Source organism: Crotalus tigris, unplaced genomic scaffold (genome assembly GCF_016545835.1).
Source record: "Crotalus tigris isolate CLP2741 ecotype Arizona unplaced genomic scaffold, ASM1654583v1 scf7180000017771.5222438, whole genome shotgun sequence".
Lineage (NCBI taxonomy): Eukaryota > Metazoa > Chordata > Lepidosauria > Squamata > Viperidae > Crotalus > Crotalus tigris.
Genome location: NW_024096622.1, coordinates 3,070,865 through 3,090,835, shown reverse-complemented (window position 1 = coordinate 3,090,835; position 19,971 = coordinate 3,070,865). Strand labels below are relative to the sequence as shown.

At 35.3% G+C, this 19,971-nt stretch overlaps 1 protein-coding gene across 3 annotated transcripts in view; it reads left to right on the top strand.

Annotated features, from left to right (window-relative positions):
* Positions 1–19,728, top strand: part of WDR26 (WD repeat domain 26) — a 38,088-nt gene extending 18,360 nt beyond the window's left edge. For 2 of the 3 annotated variants that reach the window (XM_039341699.1, XM_039341700.1), the window contains 10 exons: positions 1,256–1,353; positions 2,151–2,307; positions 4,680–4,818; positions 6,364–6,504; positions 7,905–8,024; positions 9,277–9,422; positions 9,751–9,829; positions 12,622–12,751; positions 15,562–15,747; positions 18,746–19,728. In XM_039341699.1, the coding sequence (XP_039197633.1) occupies positions 1,256–1,353; positions 2,151–2,307; positions 4,680–4,818; positions 6,364–6,504; positions 7,905–8,024; positions 9,277–9,422; positions 9,751–9,829; positions 12,622–12,751; positions 15,562–15,747; positions 18,746–18,771 (1,222 nt within the window). In that variant the 3' untranslated portion in view covers positions 18,772–19,728. Of the gene's footprint in view, positions 1–1,255; positions 1,354–2,150; positions 2,308–4,679; positions 4,819–6,363; positions 6,505–7,904; positions 8,025–9,276; positions 9,423–9,750; positions 9,830–12,621; positions 12,752–14,002; positions 14,173–15,561; positions 15,748–18,745 lie in introns of those variants that run through there. The other variant, XR_005556471.1, reaches the window with a different exon arrangement.
* The last annotated feature ends 243 nt before the right edge of the window (positions 19,729–19,971 follow it).

Genomic DNA, 19,971 nt, shown 5'->3' with positions numbered 1-19,971 from the left:
TTGGAAACAATTTGATTCTGTTGCACCCAAGAAAATAGGCAGGGCCTTTTGGAGTATAGTGCCTCTGGTGAATTAGATCCATGTCCCTCTTGGCTGGCCGAGGCTGCTTAGGAGGTCACAGTTTCCAAGTGATGGTGAATTTATCCTTGATGGAGGGAGTGTTTCCAGCTTCTTTTAAAGAGGCACTAATGTGCCCTCTTCTCAAGAAGCCACCACTGGATTTACCATTCTGGATAACTTTTGTCCACCTTCCACCTTTTTAGGGAAGGTGGTTGAAAAGGTGATAGCCTTGCAAATCTAGAGGATCCTACATGAAACAGATTGTCTGGATTCCTTTCAATTGATTTCAGGCTGGGATATGGGACAGAAACAGCATTGGTCACACTTTTGGATGATTTCTGGCAAGAGTGGGATGGGGGTTGTGCACCCATCCTTGCTATTTTTGACATCTTTTGATACCATAAACCATGGTATCTTTGGTCCAATTTAGGGAATTGGAAGTGGGGGCCACAACTTTGTGCTAGTTCACCTCCTTCCTCCGAAACTAGTCCCAGGTGTATTGATAGGGTGAAAGAAGTCCAGCCCACAGCTTTTTTGTGGGATTCTGCTATATGCAATGCTCTCTCCATTTCCATGTACATGAAACCACTAGGAGAGATCAACCATCATAACAAGATGAGGTATCATCAGTATGCTGATAGTACTCAATTATACATCTTCATCCTGGGTGAATTAAGTAATGCTGTGAATGTTCTTTTGTGGTGCTTGGATGGGGAAGAACAGGCTTCAGCTGAACCTTGAAGAGACAGAATGGCTATGGGTAGGGGGCTCCTCAATATTCAGGGGTTTATCATGGTTGCACATGAGTAATCTGGGGGACCTCCGGGATTTATGATTTCTGCTTGAGGTGCAGGTGGCAGTTGTGGCTGGGGATGGTGGTGGCTGGGATTTGCTCAGCTTCATGTTGTGCACCTTCCTAGACCAGGAGGCCCTTGTTTGGATCATTCACATTGATTGCATACTTGAACCCCCTTTGAGTTCTATATTTTTAAAATACTTTAAACAGCTACTTAAGCGATAAATGTATTTGAACATTGCAGATTAAACTTTTTCCTCATATATTAAAGTGTGCTTAGGATTCAGACTCCTGTGTTAAACAGCTCCTTAGCTAAATCAGTCTCTTGAGCATTTGTTCATATAAATTCAGTATGTAGTTCCAGAATGCTTAATCCTTGTGTTTCTTTTCAATATATAGATATCTGATGTGTAGTCATCCAGAAGACTTACGCACTAAAGCAGAATGGGAAGGGAAAGGAACAACGTCTAGATCTAAACTTTTGGACAAGCTCCAAAGTAAGAAAAAATTGTTTTCAAAAGGACACATATATCCCTGTTTAGATTTCCAGGATATTTCATTCTGAACAGACAAATTTTGATCTGAAAGTATAAATTCACGAGATGGTTTGTACCTGTGAAGGGGGAGGTGGCTTGATAGACTACAGTGAAGTGGCAGTTTCCCAGGAAGGAGGAAGCATATTCCGGGGGGGGGGGGGGACAAAACGAGGCAACGCAGTCTAGAGCTGGATCAGAGAAAGAGGAAGAGAGTGAGGATAGTTATTCCCTAAAATCTCCCAAAGTATATCTGTTAAATGAGAATTATATAGATTTAGTTTAGCAAGATTCTGACTTAGTGTGTGCAAATGAAGAACTGAGCTTTGAATGGATGGTTCTAATCTACATCATTCTTGGGCTGGGCTGCTTGTTAGGCAGTTTTCACTTCAGTACTCATAAAGACAGAGTAGAACTAACTAGGTGCTATGCTATCAAATTAGGGGCTATTTTTTCCAGTAGAATGGAGAAATGCATACTTTTGCTTCTCTGAGATATTCCCACTTTTACAATCCCTAAATCTGTTTTGGAGAGTTGGTAGATTTTTGGGCAGATTGGGATGTATTAGAGACTAAAGGGTGCAGTGAAGAAGAAAATGCCATTACGTGAACAGAACCTTACTCACAGAATGATAATATTTCATTTGTTACCTAGGAGTCTTTGGTTTAAATAAGTTAGACACATATATGGAAAATGTACTTCACAAATTTATTTTTTTTAATGAATTGATTGCACTGAAATTGCCTTTTTATTTATTTAAGCTTACCTACCCCCATCAGTGATGCTCCCCCCAAGGCGTCTGCAGAATCTGCTACGTCAAGCCGTAGAGCTACAACGGGACCGGTGCCTCTATCACAATACTAAACTTGATAATAATCTAGAATCTGTATCACTACTCATAGACCATGTTTGTAATAGGTAAGAGATTTTTTTTATTTTAAGGGCAATGGTAATATCTTTTAATGAAACAAAATTACTTTTAATTTTAAACAATTAAAAGTAATTAACTTGTGATAGTTGATTTTATGCTTTATACAAATAAGTATTCATGGTGGCTAACAAGAATATAAAAAATTAGTTTTAGTGTTTTAATTTATATTCAACAATTTAAAAATTAAATATTGTATATTTTTATTTAAGTATGTAATAAGTGGAGGGAAAATATTTTACCTAGCCAGTTTACTTCTTGAAGAATATTGCATTTTTACAAATGTATTAAGGATCAGCTTGAAAACACAATAATAATCAAGATGTAGAATTATATAGGCTTTATATCCTGATTTACTGACCATAAGATATTTGTTAACCACATTTATCTGAAGTAGTTGAGCATGTCTGAATTCTGCCTTTTGGACAATAGTGGTCTCCTGTAATATTAAGTTAGAAGCAAGTTTCACTTAATGGAGCTTACTTCCATCAAACAATATGACAAAGACTGCAGAAAAAGATTTCAGTTTTTTAAAAAAGGAGAATGGTAACATGAATGACAGTTAACATTTATTATGCATTATGTTAAATCCTATTGAACTCAGGAAGATCCAGGCAGCCTTGCTGTATGCAGGATTGCAAGAATAAATTCCTCTACCAGACTTTAAAGTGGTAAACTAGAAATGAAGCTTGGAGGACAAGGCTTTATTTCAGAAATTCTTAATTTTTAAAATATATTTAAGAATTCTTTCTATAAATCTGAAAAATTATAAAAATAAATCTTTGAAGCTAGTTTTGCAGTGAGGCTTGAGTCTGATCAATAGAGAGATGCAAAACATTTGAAAGACCACTCTGCAAAGTGTAGACATCAAAGCATCAGACCTTTTCTCTGGTCATAGCTGCATGCACAATTGCTTTGTTTTGTAGTTTCAGCAATTGCATTGACAGACATGCACAGACAATTTAAGAAAGCCCCCAGAGTTGTTGCTTCAGCCTTTCTGGACCATGCAGCTGCCTCAGTGCTTCAAGGAAGGGTGTTTTATTCATGCCAACATGGTTTGCAAAGTGTTCTTTCAAATGCATTGGACAACCCTGCTGATCAAAAATGAGGCCATACTTGTCTTCATATTTTCAAGGTGTTGATTCAGAGCTCATGTCAGGAGTCATGACGTGAGGTGAGGATAGGAAGGTTTATAATAATATACTCATATGCATTTTCACCAACTGATTTTGAAAGTTGGTTATATTTTAAAACTAATTTATTTTGCATCATGGGAACTGTCTTTGAAACAACTAAAGTTTCATATCCCTTTGGATCCTGGTCATATTTGGTAGTCCCCATATCCATCTCTGCACAAAGAAATAGTATGACAAGTAGGAAAAAAATAAGATAGGAGATAGGAAAACTGTACATTTGATAAGAAGCATTTATAATGTGTTTTTCTTTTTTGTGTATACTCTAGTAATCATTTTCCTGATGCTGATATGGATATTTATAATGGTGACAGAATATTTGTGAACCTTTAGTACTATCTGCAATCCTGTAGTATTTGGCCTACAGTGTAATCAAAGCGTCATCTAAGCCCAAAAGAGAGATGTTAATTAAACAAATATAGAATACAATAATATTATATCTTCACTGAACACATTGAATTGATATTCACTATTATGGGAAAAACATGTAAAATTCTAATATAATCAGCTCTCAAGTGGTTCAGTGATATTGATTGATTAGATTTATAGGGCCATCCAACTAGAACAATGACTTCGAGCATCATACAACAAACTTCTAATCAAACTTCTAATCAGATGTGATTTTGAATAGCTTCCTCATTAAACACACACATACACACATAGACATGAAATTGTGGCCTTACTTTAAGTGGACAGTTTATGCAAGATAGCCTAATAATGGGCAATATATTTATCTCAATCAATGACTGTGGGTGGCTTACAATTCCAAAACTATAAAAACAAAACAATAAAAATCATTTTAAAAACAATAAAAATGTACTTCCAAAATGATGTGCAAGATTGTTAAGTTGGTACAAGAAACATTGGGCTGAAGTCATTATTGCTAAAGGAAATGCCACCAGTTATTAAATCTGATGCATTGCATACTTTTTTCAACAAAGATTATGAAGTTGGCTTAGTATGTTCAGTGGAGATATGATACCATATGCTTTCTTATGCATTGTTTGTTTAATTAAACTCTTTTTACTGATTAATAAGAAATTCAGTTCAGTTTGTAGGTTTCAGTCTGCAAGATGATAGATTGTTCTAAAAGTTCACAAACTCTTGGTTTCCATTGTATATTAGTTCAATAAAACTGATTACTACGTAACCATTGGTTTGTTTTTTAGGAAACATTTTCCATGTTATACTCAGCAGATACTTACAGAGCACTGTAATGAAGTATGGTTCTGTAAATTCGCCAATGATGGCACTAAACTAGCAACAGGATCCAAGGATACAACTGTTATTATATGGCAGGTGGACTCTGTAAGTATCATTCTGTTTCCATAAAATTAAATGCTTTTTTCCCCTCTCAGTTTGATTTCCAATTACTATGTCATTTTTAAATATCTTGGCATGGTCTGTTTGCATGCATTTTTGCCTTAAGCCTTTTATCTCTTGTTTAATTTATCTGCTTTTTTATAGAAAGTATAGTCCAACAAAAGATATGCAAATTAGCTGCAATTTAAATAACTGCAATATTCTGTCTCAATTTCTTGTATAAGAATAAGAACACGAGCATTGTTTGTGATTTGGTGACCAATGTCAGAAGCCAAAAAAAAACATAGATAGGAAAAAAATAGCTGTCTTCCAGTTTTCACTAGGTGCTTTGCAGAAGCCTTCCACTTATTTAATAGCTGCAATAGTAATATTCCCACTAAATTATTGAAATAAAGACTTGACGTAGTCAGGAATATCCAAATATAATAAGTTCAATTCTATTGCAAATATTGCAGTTCACAAAAAATACATCTCAAATTGTGGTTGAGTAAATTGCTTAGAATATATACAGTTAATTAACATCTGTAACAGTTTAAAATGTTCTGAAAAAAGTATTTTTAGGCTTACATTGGATTGATGAGTGTTGAAAGTAAGGTAATCTCCTATTTGTCTTATTTTCCTCTAGTTCTTTTTTCAGTATTCCAAAACTTGTGTTACTCCTTTTAATTTTACGTGTGCATGTTCATTTAGTAGTTACAGTAAATATGTTCCATTAATAATTAATATATGAAGAAATTTAACATTTTAAAATTAAAAAAGCTTAAAGTTTAAATATACAGTGGTGCTTAAAAGTTTGTGAATGCTTTTGAATTTTCAACATTTCTGCATTAATGTGAACCTAAATGTTAACTGTTTTCCACACAAGTCCTGAAACTAGGTAAAGAGAACCAATTAACCAAATGAGTCAAACATACTTTTTATTTATTAATGAAAATTATACAAAGCTACGTATTTATGCATATACAAATGGGACCCAGAGTAAGCAAAAAATCATTTTTCTCATGTATATTTTATTAAAAAATGTTTCTAAAGCTATTACTTCTTCTGTTGTAATTATGCAGATTAGACAGATAGAATTTTCCCTTTTTGTTATGGTTGTTTGAGAGTGGTTGTTTTTGTTTGGTGCTCTATAGCTTATTTTCTTTAATGTTTCTTTTTCCATCACAGTACTATTTTAATCTATTTGAGAATATTTTGCTTTGCATGAATTAGTGTTGAGAAAAGCCACTGACATTTTTAAGAGAGTTACTGGTTACCTCATTTTTGGTTTTTCCCAGTGTAGCCTTTCCAGACTTCTGGACTTCTAGATAGGAAAAAATGAGTTTGTGTCAACTCTTTTTTTTTTTTTTTTTTTAGATAAGTGAACATTAAAAACAACATTTCTGAATTCTACTTCCTAATACGTTGCTTTGCTAAATGTTTTGTGGGATTATGAGAATAAATTACTCTTTTAGATAAGCTACTTAAGCTATATAAAAGGCTTACCAACCAATTAAATTACTTAAATGTTTATATTTCCTGTTTTTAAAGGATACACATCAACTAAAATTGCTCAAGACATTGGAAGGTCATGCATATGGTGTCTCTTATATCGCTTGGAGTCCTGATGACAACTACCTGGTTGCCTGTGGTCCAGATGACTGCTCTGAGCTTTGGCTCTGGAATGTACAAGTAAGAATGATAAATGTATAGTGTTAGCATGCCATATTAAATAACATAGATATATGGACCATACTCAGGTTATTTGATACTTTTAGAGGGAATCCTTGGCTATTATGGATGTTAGAGCCCCATATGGAAAATTTCAAATGTTGACATTTTGACAAAACTTAGAATGAGAGTTCCATGTTGCAATGAAGCAATATTCTGAATGATTTTAGTGTTTTGTCTATAGGAAGTCATGGGGTAAGCCCTTTATTTTCTTGTTTTTCACATTAAGGCCATGAGAGTATAAGTAGTAGCTACTGTCTTCCATCCAACATGCAGACGCACTGGCCCAACATGCTCTACTGTTTGAGAGGTGCTTGTTGGAAAACATTACTTTAGAATGTATTTTATTCATAGATGTGTGAGTTAATAGTAGTATGCTGGGCACACCTGATGTTTATATTTCAGTTTAAGATAAAAGACAGGTTGAGAATAAATGAAGTTAAATTCAGACTGGGTGAGATATTAATGGTGGGAAGATTTGAAAGTGATATCACCTTTCCTCTAGACAAGAATTGTATTTTCCTAGAACATCAATTACTGGCATTATGCTAGACTTGCATGTATCAGCAATAGCCAAAACAGTTTTGAAGCATTTTTAATTAAATATGAACTTTTGATTAAATATGAACTTAAAGTAAGAATGGTCTGAGTTATGTACTGTAATAACTTTTAGTTGGTTGTTACAAGTTACTAAGATAACTTTAAAACATGTTCTTTGTAATACTATTTTTGTTTAGAACTTTAAAATTATTAAATTGGGAACTGCTCCTATAATTTTGGGAATGAACTGAAATAAGCCTACCATATTGGTAGTAGATTATAATAGCACTATATTTGTTAATTAGCATAATTGATTTGATAATTAAAGGCTTACATAGCCTATTTAATGTATATTTTTGCTTTATTGTCTCACCACACGAATTGATCTTTGTGTTCTAAGTTTGTTCTGTCCATTGGAAACAGTGCTGTTTCAGCAATGGCCTTCTTGCTTGGGAACTCTCTGAAATTAATCCAACTTCACTTTCTAAAAATCTCTAGAAGCTGGCTTGTTTTTAAAGTGATCCCTGTTATTATTTTGCTGACATGGTTTTTTTATATGAAAATGTGTGTATATATATCTCACAGACTTCCTTGCCCCCTCCCAGGTGTACTGAAATTAAAATTGCCCGAAGACATTAAGGAAGTTTGATTTATGCTAAGTACTCAATAGCTACTTTATTATATAGCTGAAAGCACTTTTGGATTTTTTCGCCAATTTTGTAAACAATGATTAGACAAATGGTATTTAAGTGTGTCAACTATACTGATGCCCGTGTATATTACAGTTTCAAAGAACCTTAACTATATAACTTCATCTGCAGACGGGGGAGCTAAGGACAAAGATGAGTCAGTCCCATGAGGATAGCTTAACCAGTGTGGCCTGGAATCCAGATGGAAAACGTTTTGTGACAGGAGGACAGCGTGGGCAATTTTACCAATGTGTAAGTTGGAGTGGGCAACCTTGAGGCCAGTGGCTACATTGTTATTCTTGTTTAGTTGTTTGCAAAGAACTACATGGGGGGCTGCATGTTGAAGCCACTGGAGTGGGTGGAGATAGAATTTTCACTCTATTTTGTGGGCTTTCCATGGGTGCTGTGGATTGGAGTTCACTGGAAAACAGATTTGTTAAACCTAGAAAAGGCTCAACATTTTTTATAAACAAAAAGGATACCCTCTAGAACAGTGATTCTCAACCTGTGGATCGGGACCCCATTTAGGGTCGAACAACCACTTCACGGGGGTCGCCAAACAAGGCTGACCGCCATTTTTTTCCCCTTTGGCCACGCCCCTGGCACCCGGTGATGTATAAGTGGTTGGGGGTCACCACAACATGGGGAACTGTATTATGGGATCGCGGCATTAGAAAGGTTGAGAACCACTGCATTAGGGGAATTCAGGCAATCCACCTCCACAGATTGCCCATTCCTGCTATAAAGAAACTGGTTTTTTACTATGCCAAAATGCATCGGTACCTGATATAGGGACTCTCACTGCTGATATGTTTTTGATATGCCTAAAAATATTTTTTCCAATGAAAAGCTCTTTAGAAGTGGCTTGTTACAAACGTTTGGTAAAAACCATGTTAATATTAATGGATCTTATTACCTGAAATATATATGTAATTGTCTATATTGCTGTTCTTACAAAAAAAAAAAAGGAATTCCATGGTGTCAGTCAAATAATGTATTCAACATGACGTACCTGTTCATGTACTAGAGCTTATGTTGGCATATAATCAGTATGTATATAATAAGGATTCTCGTCATTATAATTACTATCATCATTAGCTAGTAAACATTTCACATGATATAAACAAAATTGGTAGGTCCAACCCATGAAATGCAAAATGAACCGTCTATATCCCGCATTCCTTTCTACATTTTCTAAGCAAAGCAAAAGTTGCATCCCTGAATATTCATCAAAAACAAAACAGAGTATGTTAAAATGACACTATTCCTGTGCCCCCCCCCCACACACACACTGTGGTCTTGAGGTTGTGAAGCATCGTGCCCTACTTAGAGAGGCAAGAAACAAAGTTGCACAGAACAAAGTCTGCTTTTTAAATTTTGAGTGACACCCATGGAATCTGTATTTACAATACAACCCCACCTGTTTCATGATGGAGGTAAAATATAATTTTCATGTTTTTGGTAGCTTTTTATAAGTGTTTTACTTTATCTATTTCCTGTCTAGGATTTAGATGGTAATCTCCTAGACTCCTGGGAAGGAGTAAGAGTGCAGTGCCTGTGGTGCTTGAGTGATGGAAAGACTGTGCTGGCATCGGACACACACCAGCGAATTCGGGGTTATAACTTTGAGGACCTTACAGACAGAAATATGTAACTATATTGTTTTTCTGTTGCACTAGATAAATTAATCCTGTGGTTGGCTAAACATTTAAACTGAGCTAATGAAAATAATATTCCATATGACTTCTGGATCATGTGTTAATTCTAAATTGGGCTTTTCAAAATAAAATCCTATATAAATAATAATATAAATGTCAGGAATAAATAAATAAAAAATAAACCTTGAAATGTGAACTACTAGTGCAGTCATAATTGGGCTCATTGTAAGACTCCAATAATAACATTGAAACTATATTTACATTTTTGTACAAATGATAATTTTGACTCATGATTCTAATACAATTGTTTATATTTTCAGAGTACAAGAAGATCATCCAATTATGTCTTTTACTATTTCAAAAAATGGCCGGCTAGCTTTGTTAAATGTCGCAACTCAGGTAAGGGGATATTGTTGTTGTTTTAAATATGCATATTCTTTTGAGAAATATTTACAGTTTTTCACACACAAAAAAATCTTATGGCAAATATGCTCTACAACCTGGCTTGTCAATAGAACTCTTAACTATGGCTCTTTCTTGTCAGAGTGGGAAAAGTCAGAATTTCTTTACTTTGTTCTCATAGTGGCCAACACAATGAGGGCTATTGGCAGTGTTCCTTTCTGAAAAGCTGAATGAAAAAAACCCATTAAATTACTGTGGATAATTATACATGAACCTACATTGATTCTTTTTCTTCTAATTCAGAGGAACTTGTTTGGAATCACTCAATGTCTGAGGACTGCCATACCAAAATTCAGTTTCAAATTGATACTTTTTTGCAGTGCAATTTAAAAAGATTAAAAAGGGTGGGAATGAGAGTGGATGAATAATTCTCATTTTCATCTTTAATTCTCTAAATTTGTCACTTTTGACTATTTGCCTTTGTATGATAAGACTGATTTATATTTACTGTTACTATGTTGTTAATATTTTTCTTTTTGATTGCTATTTGTATTTATTAGATTTTTATCCTGTTTCTATTATTTTTATAAACAATTCAAGGCAGTGAATATACCTAATTCTCCCTCCTCGTCCTTTTTTCCCCATAACAACCCTGTGAGGTGGGTTGGGCTGAGAGTGGGTTGGGTTAAGGCAAGACTAGAATTCAATCTCCTGGTTTCTAGCCTAGTGCCTTAACCGATAGGCCACTGTTGTATTGCATTGCTATACTTTTGTTCTGTTGTATTTTTATCTATTGGGATTGGAACGTATGCTGCTTTGAAATGAAATGGCATATAGGTAGTCCTCGACTTATGAGCACAATTGAGCCCAAAATTTCTGTTGCTACGTGAGACATTTGTTTTGCTCCATTTTATTTCTTGCCACAATTGTTAAGTGAATCACTGCAGGTGTTATGTTAGTACAGATAGTCCTTGAGTTACAAATATAATGGCACCTGCCCATTACAGTTGTAACATTAATTGAATCACATTAAATAAACTAGCTCTATCCCTCTTATCACCAATGCATTTGTTAAATATGGGAGGCCTATAGCACTGCCTCTGACCACCAAAGGTCTCCCCCCACCTACTGAGATATCCCATGCTCCTCTTCCCACCCCTTGGGGTCCCCACCGCTGCTTGGGCCTTCTCTCCACCCCATCACCGATCGCTCACTTACACTTGGAAAATCTCCAGAGTTCTAGATTAGCAGTCCTCAACCTTTCTGGTTTTGGGGACCGGCAGTGGCAGTGTGAGATGGCTCCATGCCAGTGTGAGATAGCTCCACCTCTTGCACAAGTGGAGCTTTGCACACTTGCCGGCTGCTTGCGCGGCCTGGTTCCAAACGGGCTGCAGTGGGGGGGGGTGTTTGGGGACTTCTGCTCTAGATGATGGTACAAAGCTGTTTTTGTTAGATCTCATGTCCTTACACATGCTTCCATCCTCTTTGGAAAAGCGTTTTTAAGCACTTTATCTTAGTTGTTAAGTGAATCACATGGTTGTTAAGCAAATCTGACTTTCTTCCATTGACTTTGCTTGTTGGAAACTGGCTGGGAAGGCTGCAAATGGTGACCACATGAGTCAGGGATGCTGTAACCATCTAAAGTGTATGCCATTTCCCAAGCGCCCAAAGTTTATGTGATTGGGGGGGGGGGTGCTGCGAAGGTTGGAAGTATGACGAGTGGTCATAATTGTCACTTTTTTCAGTGCAATTGTAAGTTTGCATAGCCACTAAGGGTCCTAGGTCAAGGACTATCTGTATACTTTCCAGTCCAAGAGGACTCTGAGCAATTTACATTCTCTTTCTACAGATAGTGTTAAAATGTAAAACTAGTATCATAAAATGATGAGGACAATCCTAGGTGGATGTTCTAGCTTATATTGGGTATCCTCTTAGGACTCTCTTAAAAAAGTCAGACTTCAGCAGCTTTCCCAAAACAACAAGTTAACTATATCAGAAAGTCTTTTTATTTCTCCAGTTCAAATAGTTAAATCTGTTTTGGTTTTTTTTTTTTAAAAAAAAAGTTGTATAAGGAAATGAAGCTTGCTTAAACCAAAATGTTTGCAATAGGATAGGCTCTAGACATTTGAATAGATACAGTGGTTGGCAAATACAAGAGGGCTATTGGAAGTTTATATTCAAACATTATCAAGTAAAAGGCAATTCATGCAATATCTTTTGTCCTTTCTACAATTTAGGAAAAGACCCAGAGTAGTAGAACAAGTATTTTTCTTAAGAAAGATCCCTTGTTCAGTCCATGACATCTCTTGGAGCAACAAGGAAATCTTACTGAAAGCTGAAAAGGCTATTATCAATTGGTGTGATGTTTTGAAACAGTTATGATGGCTTCCTATATTCTGCTTCACCTTCCCACATGTAAAGCATCTACTATAAGCTTTTAAGATGTGACACATGGTATAGTGGGTGGGGAGAATTGGAGAAAATGTTATGGCACCTGGTCTATGTGGGAAACAGCATCTGCTCACATTTTACTGGTGATTGTTTTCATACTGCAGCCCCTATATCACTTATTTCTCTTTCCTGAAGATTCCAGATAGGAGCTTTCAGGAAATGTAAATGGGTTCTTCTTTGTGGAGAAATAAGAAGAAAAGTCCTTCTGTATACAAGACATGTGCTCATGTGATTTTTGCTTGTGGAGAAAAATAGTCCTTTTTTAGTTTTATATTGATGTAATAATGAATCTTATTCGCATTAAATGATATTATTTCTATCATGCTTTTTGTCCTCAGGGAGTTCATTTATGGGATTTGCAAGACAGAGTTTTAGTGAGAAAATACCAAGGTGTTACACAAGGGTTTTACACAATTCATTCATGTTTTGGAGGCCATAATGAAGACTTCATCGCTAGTGGCAGTGAAGGTAATATTTTAAAAAAAAACAAATTTTCCCTCTCCCTCTCTGTCTTTGTCTCTCTGTTTTGTGTCCCCCCCCCTCTCTCGTACTTTCTGCATTAGTGAATATTATAGTCTTCTCACTCTCTGAGTTTTAATAAACAGAATGGGTTGCCTTACATTTCCATAAATTGTGATAATTAAATACTCATTAAAAAAAGGATTCTACTTCAGAGAACAGTGGGATCCACAAGTAGAATGTGTTATACCTTTATTGATAGCAACTTCTATAATTTTGATATGATTTGTACATTACTGAGTATTGTTGCTCTGAGATATTAACTTTTATTTGCTATAGATGTGTTTTCTAAAGGTAGGTGTGGGTATGTAAATTCATATGTCATTTCAATTATTATCAATTATGGTAAGAGAATTATGGTCTCCTATATTGCAGCAGAATTTACTGTATTCAGTATCTTCCATTGTGAGCAACTTGAAACAAATATGGTTGTCTTTTAGCAGATTCTTTTGTCAATTATGTGAGAAGCCAGTTTATCAAATGTCCCAAAGGTGCTTTTTCAAGAGGTAACTGGACTTTTTGTTTTTCTTTGAAAACATTTCGCTTTTCATCCAAGAAGCTTCTTCAGCTCTGAAAAAGCTTCTTGGATGAGAAGCAAAACATCTTCAAACAAAGCAAGAAAATCCAGTTGCCTCTTTAAAAAGCACATTTGGGACAACCATGACGTGGATGACTGAGAATCTCCGTAGACATTTAGCTATGCAGTTTATCAGATGTTCTTGGCATTAAGGGTGCTGATTCACTCAGGTTCTTGCTCTGTGTTGCTAGTAGAACTGTAGCTAATACAGAGTGGGCAACAATACTCCTGTACCCCCAAAACTTCAGGAAGATGTGATTTTGGTCTGAACAGTCATAGGTCAAGTCAACAAAAATAGTATCTTAAAGCATTATTTGTCTTTAACTGGTGAAATGCTCAATTGAGAACAGCACCTTTATTGGACCTGATATTAATAATTTGCCATTGTAAATATTTGTCAGTCATCATATGCATGCATTTTTAATTCCCTTCCCCTTCCAAACAATCTCTGGCCCAGAAATATCTGTAGCTCTGTTGACTTTTGGTGTATTGAATAATTCATACACCACTTAGGATAGCATGGACAAGTCACTTAGCTACAGCCTACTGTTTGTTTGACATGAATATGCCGATTAACTTATCCAGGTCAACTTAGAACAGCTTTTTATTTTTTTCATTTTCAGTGTCTAAAAACTACCCAGCTGTAGTTGAAGCTGATGGCACCTTATTTAGATTCGGACTGCCTGAGGCTGTTGCCTCTTTGCACTGAATTGTTGCAAATATAGCTGCTGTGAAAGTCTCTATGTACAAAAAAAGTAACAGATTTAAATGTCATAACCTCTTAAATGTAAAGGTATGTTTTCAGCTAGGTAGGCATTTCACCTACCAGCCCCAAACATCAAATGGTCTACCCTGGGAGTAAAGTTCACATCTAATTCTGTAAATAAGCATTAAGGTACCATAAAAAACTCGCATGGAAGTAAGTGCTAAGTGTTGTTGCCTTAAGATGAATAACGATCCTTGAAGTTATGCAGATAATGTGTAATCAGATTAAAAATTTTAATCAGATTAAAATTGGCAGAATAAACAGAAATATAAACAAGGGTGTTTGATGTAATTTAGATGTCATGCACTTATTTTTAAAAATCTTATATGAGTAGAAGGATTTGTAATACTTGGGAAGAGACTAAAATACTTTGGATCCTTTATCATTGTCTGAATTTATTGTTAAAGCAAATGATATTAACACTTTTGCACATCTTAAAGTTTTTCTTACGGTGCTTCTATTTAATCATATATTTAAATAAAGCCACAAACTTATTTTAGTACTTAGCAAAAAATATAGTTACTGGCAATTACTTTAATATGTGATTTTTTTACAGTGCAGACGGTTGCACATGTAAGATTTCACCAATCCTTGCTATGATCATTTGACGGGTGTATCAGGATTAGCAGCGGCATAGAAGTTTCCATTTATATGTTCAGCTTTGTAAACGTATATGAGTGTAATAGAATGCACCAACAAGTTACAGCTGTAAATTGCAATTTGGCTGTGTTGTGAACTTCATTCGAACGGTAAAATGGATCGCTTATTGGCTAAAATTTGTTTTTATTGGGCATTATACTTAAAACCAAACAAGAGCTATCTGCATGTGGACTGGCATTGCCTGGTTTCTCCACTGTCTTTTTGATGCAGCAGTAAGTGCCTGAATAGGATATCTCACAGATAATTTAGTGTAGGATGGCTCACTAAAGTCATAGATAAAGTATCATGTTTAAAAACATTTTATTTTCCAATCACAAATGGAATCCTTTATGCAAAAGGCGGAGGGTTTTCTGTGGAAATCCCCATACCTATCACTAAAATAGTCAAATTAAAAAATTCAAGAATTAGAATCCAAAGCTTTTCAATTTTGTATTTCAATTTCAGTCTTGTATGTAAATGTATTATGAGTCAAAATTAGCATTTAAACAGACTCCTAATTAGTTAATATAAATCCTGCCTTTATATTTAATTCTCTACAAATATCTTCATTTTGGAAAGAAAATCAGTACATGCTATTAGTTTAAATACGGAATTTTAAAGGCCTTCTTGAAACTGTTGGATGTAGGATTCAGCAGTTTTTGGTTTTGGGATATGCATGGAAATCTTTAAATGGAAACATGGATCATCAAGTTGATTACAGAGCATATTTTAAATTTTAGGATGGATCTCATGTTTTTTTAAACCTATCTGTCTTAGATCATAAAGTATATATTTGGCACAAACGTAGTGAGCTGCCAATTGCGGAACTGACGGGGCACACACGTACAGTCAACTGCGTGAGCTGGAACCCACAAATTCCATCCATGATGGCCAGCGCCTCTGATGATGGCACTGTTAGAATATGGGGACCATCACCTTTTGTAGACAGCCAGGATATTGAAGGTAAAAAAAAAAAATAAACTAATTTTATGAGAAAGATTTTAAGATTCAATTATCTTATGTTAATATTTTCTTATTGCATTTAAATACAGTGATTTGCAAAGTTTATGGTGTATGCATAGTTTAATCATACAGTGAAAAGTTTGAATAGCCTTAGGTATCTTCTAATCCAACCTTCCGCCCAATATAGGAATTGATCTTATAATACCCCTCCCCCTCCAAATTTTCATCCAGCCTTGGTTCATATGTCTCCAGCAAAGCATTTTGCTAGTATCATAAAACGTAAGGTCTGGAAGGGACAGGGTAAGGAGGAATAAAATAGTGGGTTAAGTCCATCATCCCCAAAAAAGAAGAATCATATGATTTAGATTTCTTCAGTCCTTTCAAAGATTGTACCTAAGTAATTTAGATCTCATCCATACCTAAAAAAATTAAAGAACATTACTAAGCAGAGGGCTAATATTAAGTGATTCTAATGGATATGGAAGTAAGGCAAAGTCTCTATTACATTTTTCTCAGCCTTTTCATGCCTTTGAGGAGACGTTTCTTGACTGAATGGTTGGAACCTACATTCAATATTCAAGGCTTTAATACTTAACCTTTTTTCCCTTGCCTGTTCTTGGAGGAATGGCTGTAACCACTGCAAGAGCCAGATGGATTTAGATGTACATGTACAGCAACATTTGACTAAGTTATTCCATATCTCAATTCATATTACTACAGCAGTGACTATATTCAATACCTTTTTCAGTGATACACCTTATGTAGTGACAGGCAAGGCTACAATCTCATATATTTATGTATTTACTAAACATTACAGACTGAATGCATTTGTCAAAGCAGAAACAGTTTTTTAAAAATGCTAAAGCACATTTCTCTTCTTTTGCAGAATTCATTACTTTTTATTTTTCTCTGTAAAATGGGTTAGCTTTCATATATCATTACTGGATGACCTCAGACATCAAGGAAATGTTGGACATGGAATATGATTGATTGTTGTGGGTTGCCGTGATAGACAAACCACACAAAGATTTTAGATTACTCATTTGATCCAAAGCTAGTTGTGGTTAATATTGAACCACAATTTGTGCTATTCTTAATAGATAAAGACCTTTTTAAATAAATTTCCCAGGATATGCTCTGTGAAAGTAGAAAGAAATCTTGCTACTTTTACTGTATGATCCTATTCAACACTGGGGGATAGCAATAATTGGATCTACCAGTCACATCAGACTAGCTTAAATGCTATTTATTTATTAAACTTCTGGACCACCCATTTTACCCAAGTGACTCTGGGCAGGTTCCAACAACATAAAGATTTATTTCCAAGTCAGATTACAGCTGTGGAGGTTTGAAACTCATCTCCCTGGTGTTAATATAAACTACTGAGGTTAGGCTAGATTTTACAATTACTATATTATGACTGTACGAGGGCTTATGAATGCATTAGAAATAGGAGTCAGTGAAATCCAGTAGCTTACGCAATCGTGTAAGACCACATTTTAAAGAATTGCAAGCTCCTTTTAAAAATTGCAAAAATTCAGGAAATATATATTTCACACAGCTGATAGACTGGTTATGCTTTGTTGTTGATGGATTGAAGTACTGGTTTATGTGTGGTGTAGAATAGTAGATGCTGGCTGCTTGGATAGAAGAGTGTTCAATTCTGAAACTGGATGAACATTTTGTTAAAGGGTAGGATTGCAGCTGTTTGAGTTGGAATTTAAATGAGCTCTCAGTTTTTAGCCGGAGGCCAATCTCTTAGGCACTGCTACTGCCTCCTTCCTTATCCTTGATTGAGCTGAGTTAAAAGGTAGCCTTGACAGTATCACCTAGAACAGTTTGGCAGAGAGGCTGAGCCCATCTTTGTAATGAGTAGATTAATCTTCATCTTTTTTTTCTGTTTTGCCATTTGTATTCTCATAAATTTTATATTTTCAACAGTATCATAATCCACATCATTTCCAAACAGACAATGAAGTATATACATTTTTGTATCTATGTAAAAACGTCTGCCCAACCCATCTCACCCATCTGTGTTTTGGTACTGCTTTCAGGTTATTATTCATGATAGACAGCCATCATATCCTGAATTGTTGTCAAGTGAGCAACCTTCAAAACTGATTTAATAAACAAAATTTTCTCCTGATTCTGCTGCACTTGTAACCCTTCTCACTTTTGTCATTTGAATAACTTGAGCTCCATCAGGTGGGATTACAGTCCTGGCTGTGCCTTTTCTAATATTTCTAGTTCAAATATATTTGGGAAAGAAAATTATATAAAACAGCTTTAGCATAAAAACTTTCTGAAAACTAAATAGAATCAAACCAAATTGTTGTTGAAGGAAAACTCAATCCCCTCCCTGAAAGCCAGTTTGAAAATGGGCTTAGACAGAGGTCTACAGCTCAGTAAATCAGTCAGCGCTCTGTCCCAAGATCTCCTCCTCCTCCTCAGTAATGTGATCAAGAATGGCATATATGCAGTTTGCCCCAAGGTTTCTGGTGCACACAAACAGAGAAGCATGTGGTCACAATTGATTGAGGATTGGAAATAATTCCAGACATCAGTTGCAGAAGCCAGTTTGGTACACAACCTTTGCTGGAATGTGGATTCTGTCTATCACCTGCCTATAATTGCTATAAAGGAGAAAATTCTCAAGGACTGGTTTCAGCTGATTTGGCAATATACATTGATATGGAAACTATATATTGCCCATTTTTTTTGTCTCTGCATATACTTTTTCTATCAATTGCTCTTTCATTCCATTTCATTTCATTTCTTGCACAGTATTGCACAAGAACCTTGTAAAAGCTCTTGCTGGGTAGCCAGAATGAGTGCAATCTTTATTGTTGCTGTTCAGTTAGTTTACAGTAAATTAACTTAATTTACAGTGAATGATGTTTTGTGTGATTAAAATATGCATATATCATGACTGAGATACACAGGATAATATGGACGTTCTTAATATTTTTTTTGTTTACATTTTATCTCTTCCCCTTAGAGGAATGCAGTAGCATGGATAGTTGATGGTGAATTTGGAGCAGACGACTTCTGTTTAACTTAAATTTAGTCGTATTTTAAATGGCTTGGGATTTGGTGCAAACAAACATGATTGATAGCTGGACAGACATGCTCATCATGAAAATGAACCATTTTTTAAGCCCGACTGGGGCCAAACATTTTACCACCTTGCTTCATAGTAAACAGTTGAGATGAAGCACGTCGTTAGAACGTTGTTGGACACCATGTTGAAGTAACCCCCCATCGGTTGTGAAGAACTGTGCTACATTCAGGCTAACCATTGAACTCCGTATATACATTTTCCCCTTCTGCCATTTTGTCAGGCAGACTACTGTTCTTGTTGCTCTTCTGTGTAATGAAGTTTAAATGCTTGTTTGGAAAACCTTTTATTTAACAGTTTAGAAAGCTTGATAGAAAGAGTGCTTTAGTCTGAAGAGTACATGTTGGATAGGAAAGTATTTCCTTCTCTTGTTTCTCTGAGTCTGCCTTATTTAGCTCGAGATCTTTGCAGCTTGGTTCATGGATTCTAGCCTTGCCCGTTGCGCAGTATATCCAAATCCAGATGTAAAACCAGTGAATGACATGAAAAGCACTCTCAGTATCACACTTGACAAAAGGTTTTGTACTTTTCACGTAGCTTGTAACCCTATAAATGGGTGAACAGCACAAATTTTTTTAAGAATAAATTATTTATAGCATTAAAATGACTTTGATTTGTATACGTTTGGAAAATAAACCAGCTTAAAAAGTGTCATCTACAAGTTAATGCAGTATAATTGGTGCTCCTCTGAGTGTTGTGTAAGACCATTTGGCTAGGAGTTTTACACAGATTATATAAAGTATTATTTTAAAAAAAGCCTTTGTTTACCAACAAAATAATTCGAAAGGTTTCAGAATCACCAATAAAACTATTACAATGTAATTTCTGAAGTTAATAAAATGAAAATTCTAGATTGGCTAAAAGTTGTGCAATGATTCTTATGTCTTTCATTAGCCGGAACCATAACATCTTATTTGAAACATTAAAAACTAAAATGGGGATGGAGTAATATTTTAGGATCATTTTCCAAAATTAGTGGATTGACTTTGTGAATTTAAATATGTACATTATACAAATGTTCCACATAATGTTCACCCCGTAATTGTTTTCTCAGGGGATGCTTGTTAATAGTTTGATGTTAGGAATGGGTTGTTGTCTTTAGTTTT